The sequence below is a fragment of the Asterias rubens genome, chromosome 14, assembly GCF_902459465.1.
Source record: "Asterias rubens chromosome 14, eAstRub1.3, whole genome shotgun sequence".
Lineage (NCBI taxonomy): Eukaryota > Metazoa > Echinodermata > Asteroidea > Forcipulatida > Asteriidae > Asterias > Asterias rubens.
The window spans coordinates 5,669,650-5,675,649 of record NC_047075.1 but is presented as its reverse complement, the minus strand read 5'-3'; the positions used below and the strand labels follow the sequence as shown (position 1 = coordinate 5,675,649).

Here is a 6,000-nt window from a genome sequence, read left to right as displayed (position 1 = left end):
ATGCACACCCACGTGATGCGCTCTCCACCAATAGGAGTAGAGAAACTGTCTGGGGTATTTATGAATAAAGATTTAAGGTCAGAACCAATAACTTAATTTCTGTATTTTTGAGTTAATGTTCTGTTTTGGAGCTTTTTATTAATGTTTTGTATTAATGTAAATTTCCCATTTTTGTCTTTTTAATGGACAAATAAATTCAAGTCTAGACCTTTTTAAGACATCTTGATCGAATTAAAGTAGGTCAAATCTTATTGCTGTTTATATTCTCTATTTGGTTTGGGTACAAACCACGTACAGCCGCTATGGTCTTTAAAGGGCAAACATCAAACACTAAAACAACAACAAAATGAAGAAATTGTTGAAAATAATTTTAGTGAATACCTTAAGACCCCAAGTTGAAATTCTTTGGATCCTTTGGCAAACATGATGTATTGTAGATTCTAAATTATAAAGCCAAATAAACAAAATCGGTTTAGCATCCTACTCTTTCATAAAAAGGAGTTTGTTTTTATTTTGTCAAAATTGCTAAAATGTATCCTTTTAAAAAGGAAAAAGAAGGAGGTGTCCTCTAGAAAGGAAGCGGGCGGGGATGCTTAACATGTTTGTCTATTGGCCTAAGCATTTGCTTGCATTTCCTGCTGTCTCCTTCACTCTGTATATTTCTTAAGTTTAAGTCGAGGCACAATGTTCATGGATTGCATTTCTTGGAAGAGTAACTTGCAGGCATATGGAATACGTAGAGATGAAACATTACGTGATGACTTGCAGTAATGGCACCTGTAATCAATCAAATCAATAACACACATACTAAATACACGGATTATTTGATTGATTGACTTACTTCAGCACAACATAATTTATACAAACTTGATTATAGCATGGTAGACTTAAAGACACTGTACACTATTGGCAATTGTCAACGACCAGTCTTCTCACTTGGTGTATCTCAACATTAGTTAAAAAAAAAAAATAAATAAATTTGAGCTCCATTGGTGGTTGAAGTTGCGAGATAACTATTTAAGAACAAACACCCTTGTCACACGAAGTTGTGTGCTTCCAGATGCTTGATTTCTAGACCTCAAAAACTTACATGTATTCCGAGGTCTTGAAATCAAATTCTTTGAAAATTACTTCTTTCTTGTAAACTACGTCACTTCAGAGGGAGCCGTTTCTTACAATGTTTAATACTATCAACAGCTCTCCATTACTTGTTACCAAGTAAGGTTTTATGCTAATAATTATTTTGAGTAAATACCAATAGTGTCCACTGCCTTGAAATGATACATCTGTAAATTTGTTATGAGTGACCTGAATATGTTACAGAGAAACCCCATTACTTGATGAACACGGGAACATTCTTCTGGAGCTGGTAGTAGTGGGAGCATTTTACTCTTGATTGTTTGAATGTTTGATTGGCTGATTGATTGATTAATTGATTCTTTGATTGACATAAGTGTCGTGGAAGTGTCGTGGCCGAGCGGGTTAAGAGCACCGAATTCAAACTCTGGTGTTTCTGATCAGCAGAGTGTGGGTTCGAATCCCCAGCCGTGACACCTGTGTCCTTAAGCAAAACACTTCACATTGCTTCGTCCTTCGGATGGGTCATTAAGCCGTTGGTCATGTGTTATGTACTGTAACGTATGTAAAAGAACCCAGTGCACTTATTGAAAAGAGAAGGGGTTCGCCCCGGTGTTCCTGGTCGGATCGGCAGCAAATTGCGCCACAGCATCTTGTAAAGCATTACATGGTGCTATCAGAATTAGGTCTCATAATTCAAACATAGTCCAACATCTTGCAGGAAATACTGTATGTTACAGCGCCAGGAGCGTCACTGGGTGACGGACATGTGCGCTTTGTAAGAAGCCACAATTGTTATTATTATTATAAACATTTCAGTCTGAAAGGAAAAAAATCATTAACATGCTTGATACTGTGCCCCTGATAATTGCCCTGGTGCCCATGATAGGGTGCCCTTTACAAATGAGAAAATGCCTTGGTGCCCTTGCCCTTTCAAAATCGGCGCATACAGACCTGCATTAACATCAGTTATTGTGAATAACTCATTCCAAAGCCATTGAATTTTGAAGAAATATTAATTAGAAACTAACGATTGAACACATTAAAAATATGCATAAGTTGTTCATTTGACCTTAAAGTGATGTGTCCTGGTCATATCAAAATGTTATCAAAACTGCACATTGCTTTCAGCTTTTCAGGGTTGCTTTTCTACAGTATATCTACATCTACATGTACATACCATCCAGAATAGCCCAGGAGTCCACATTGTCCACATACATCTACCTGGAACTGATCACTTGATATCATTAGGCGTTCTAGGAGTAACATACTAGCACCATAACCAATCAAACAATCTCTCTCCATCTCACCAAGTCTTAAACCACCATCTCTGAAAAACAAACAAACAATTACTTATTGAACTTTCAATACGGATTTTAAATCCATCAGTAGGAGACACATGTGCACGTATGTACAGGTGGCATGGCCAAGTGGTTAAATACACCGGACTCAAGCTCTGGTGTGTCTAATCAGCAGAATGTGTGTTTGATTCCCACTCATGACACTTGGGTTCTTGAGCAAGGCACTAAACCATAATTGTTTTGTAAAAAGCTGGGAAGGTAGTCAATTCTTCTCTACTAGCCACAATGCTTGTGGATGAGACCCATGCCTACATCCATACGGGCTTGTGAAGGGAGAAACCCTGATTCGCCCCAGGAGTCATGTGAGTATGTAGGTGGCATTGTGGCCAGGGCAACAATATAATTGCTTTGCCCTTTTGATGAAACACTAAGCTGTAGGTTCCCCCCGAGTACTAGGATTGGTAATGCTCCACAGAAAACGCAGAAAACATATCTTTGGAGAGTAGCTAGTGGCTAACCCTGGTGTTTTTGGTTCACATAGCAACCACCCTTGTTTTACAGGTTTCCTCAAGCTTAAAGACACTGACTTGTACAAAGTTTTGGGGTAATTAAATAAGATTAATGTTGTCAAAACACTAGTCGCGACACTAATTTATAATTCCCAAGTTGGATCGCGGCATACTGTTTGTAAAATTTGTGTTGAAAAGATTGAATGATTGTGTTACTGATGTCTGACTGTAATTTGTAAGCAACATATGTTGGGCGTGAATAGTCATGAGCGACACAATTGGTTCATCTTGGCCCATCTTGGCCCATCTTGGCCCATCTTGGCCCTTCTTAGCCCATCTTGGCCCATCCTGGCTGGACAAAGTGTTCAGGGTGACTGACATGACCAGACTTGACTTTAACAGAAACAGTTTTACAGATTTTGCAACATTATTTTGCTTTCTAACATGTCTAACGAAAAGGGCATTTACATGTGTGTATTGGAACAAAATAGTGACTCCGTCTTTATTGAACCCTCAGGCAAGTCTGGCTAATCACGCATCACCACTCTTTTATTCTCCTAAGCACGGTTTACTTCCTGCCAATGCCAATGCGATACAAATTTTGACGTTACAAATTTGCAACTAGTAAACTTGCTTCAGTTGACTTGCGCTGAACTCCTGTGAAACATTCGCTGCCAAAACAGCCATGTGACATCAACATTTGTATTGCATTCACATATGCATGAAGTATGAACCAGGTTTTTGTGAGAGATGAATAGTTTACCTTGATCTTCCTTCAGTAGGTTGTCTAGTCAATACAGCTCTAGGTCCCTTAGCTCTAGCATGCATCTTATCACATACCATGTGCTTCAGTTTCTGGTAGTATACTGGACCAAAGTAGATGTATGCACTCAATGGCTCCCTAACAATTCAAGCAATCATGGTGGTATGGTAAGATACAATGTACATGTACATATCATTACTAACAATCTTCACAAAGTTTTCACAAAGTGCAAGTAAATCAAAAATGACTGGCCTGAGGTAGTCTCTGCTAGTGTTGAAACATCAGGCCATCAACTATTTTGTGCATTTATACATGTACCATAGGTACGCAGTTTGCAACCAGTCTTCTCACGTGGTGTATCTCAAGATATGCATAAGATTACAAACCTGTGAAAATTTGAGCTCAACTGGTTGTCGAAGTTGCGAGATAATAACAAAAGCAAAAACACCCTTGTCACCTGAAGCTGTTTGGTTTCAGATGCTTGATTTCGAGATCTCAAATTCAAATTTTGAGGTTTCCAAATCAAATTCAAATATTTTAATAGAAAATTACTTCTTCCTAAAAAACTAGGCTACTTCAGAGGGAGCCGTTTCTCATGTTTTAAACTATCAACAGCTCCCATTACTCGTTACCAAGTAAGGTTTTACACTCATAATTATTTTGAGTAATGACCAATAGTGTCACCCATAAGTTTCATCTCAAATCAGCAATATTTGAAAATCAACATACATGTAGTATTCTTTTTTACACAAGTTGTGTTTCTATAGTGACAGGCGGTGAAAGCAATTTGTTCGTAGCTTACCCTGTAATACCAGATGTCAAGTAGTCTTTGCCGAGGTAGTTGAAACCATGCTTGATTAAGTCTTGAGAAATATCCTTCACTTTATCACCACCAAACGCTGCCAAATACAAACACATAATAAACAACAGTGACACAGAGACAATGGGACTCATGATATCATCACAACTTGACAACAAAGAATGGACTTTCTTCATAATATAACATTCATAAATACCTATAGTATATATAGTTTCCCTATTCCTATTGGTGGAGAGGGCCTCACATGCTTTTTAAAAAACCTTTGTTACAACCGGTAGTGAGTGGAGACTCCGCACTAGTCTTGATGCAAGACGTTTCCTGCAGACGGGCAATGCAGGCGCTGTCGGTGAGTTGGCCACACTGTGTGTGAAAGGCAAACCAGCGAATATGCACAAAGACTATACGCCCATGCGCCGCAACGGAACCGGAAAACACACGCATACGGACATCGTACATGTACATCCATGTAACATGTATACTGAACATACCATGGAGGTGGAAACATACAGAGCTCAAACACTCGGAAACGGATAAGTTTGACAGAGTTTCTTACTTTATTAAGCCTTTTAACCAAAAAGGTATTTATGAATGGGAATAAAAGGGTAGCTACATGTACTAGTTCTTTCACGGTCGTTTAAAACCTTGCATGGTCGAATTGCCGTGTGATAAAGGCCCTCGCCTTCAGTTGGGCCTTTATATCACACGGCAAATCGACCATGCCTGTTATAAATGAACATGAAAGAACTAGTAGCTACCCTATTATTCCCTTAATAATAATGGTTTGTTACATGTACATAGTGCTTTACACACACCGAAGTACTTCCAACATTATAACCCCTGGTCACTGGGTCACTTAATTCATTCTTGAAACCATCTTTGCTCCTTAGGGAGTAAACAGCAATCATGGTTAAGTGTCTTGCCTAAGGACAAACGTGTCGCGACCTAGAATCAAACCCACACTCTGCTGATCAGAAACACTCTAGTTTGATTCTGATTCTCTTAAGCGCTAGCCCATTACACGTAGACAAACCACAACCAATTCCCTAACATGCTTTATGACATTAACACTTTGTACTTTCTGCTGAAAAAGGAGAGGTTAGTGCCTCATCTTCAAATGAATCTGTGCATTCTGCAGCTCTGGTTTTCACGTTTAGAAGGTTGATTACTATATTTGAATAACTCACCTGTTCCATAATGGAACTTTCCATCCAAGACTCCAGCTTTACCAGCAAGTAGTTCAATGAGCTTACCCACTGTCATTCTAGAGGGGAATCCATGAGGGTTCATGACCTGAGGGGCAATGTGTGCAAGACAAATGTTGTTACATGAAGTCTATCTACTGAAAAAGTATTCTGCTATTTGTTTTAATGACCTGATGTTTGGACCTCAGTAGAGTTTTTCTCACAGGCTATTATTGTGGCAACTAATACTTGGATGTGACATATAAATTACATTCGTGGTTTGGGAGGAAAAGGGAGATTTTGATTGTGTTCTTTTTGATCTTTTTACTAACAACATTTTAGTGAGATT

At 38.7% G+C, this 6,000-nt stretch overlaps 1 protein-coding gene across 4 annotated transcripts in view; it reads right to left on the bottom strand.

Moving 5' to 3' along the window:
- Positions 1-6,000, bottom strand: part of LOC117299225 (DNA-directed RNA polymerase III subunit RPC2-like) — a 43,806-nt gene continuing 37,806 nt past the window's right edge. For all 4 annotated transcript variants that reach the window (XM_033782690.1, XM_033782691.1, XM_033782689.1 and 1 more), the window contains 5 exons: positions 5,655-5,760; positions 4,453-4,549; positions 3,651-3,788; positions 2,258-2,407; positions 1-777 (listed from right to left, as the gene is read on the bottom strand). In XM_033782690.1, the coding sequence (XP_033638581.1) occupies positions 648-777; positions 2,258-2,407; positions 3,651-3,788; positions 4,453-4,549; positions 5,655-5,760 (621 nt within the window). In that variant the 3' untranslated portion in view covers positions 1-647. The remainder of the gene's footprint in view (positions 778-2,257; positions 2,408-3,650; positions 3,789-4,452; positions 4,550-5,654; positions 5,761-6,000) is intronic.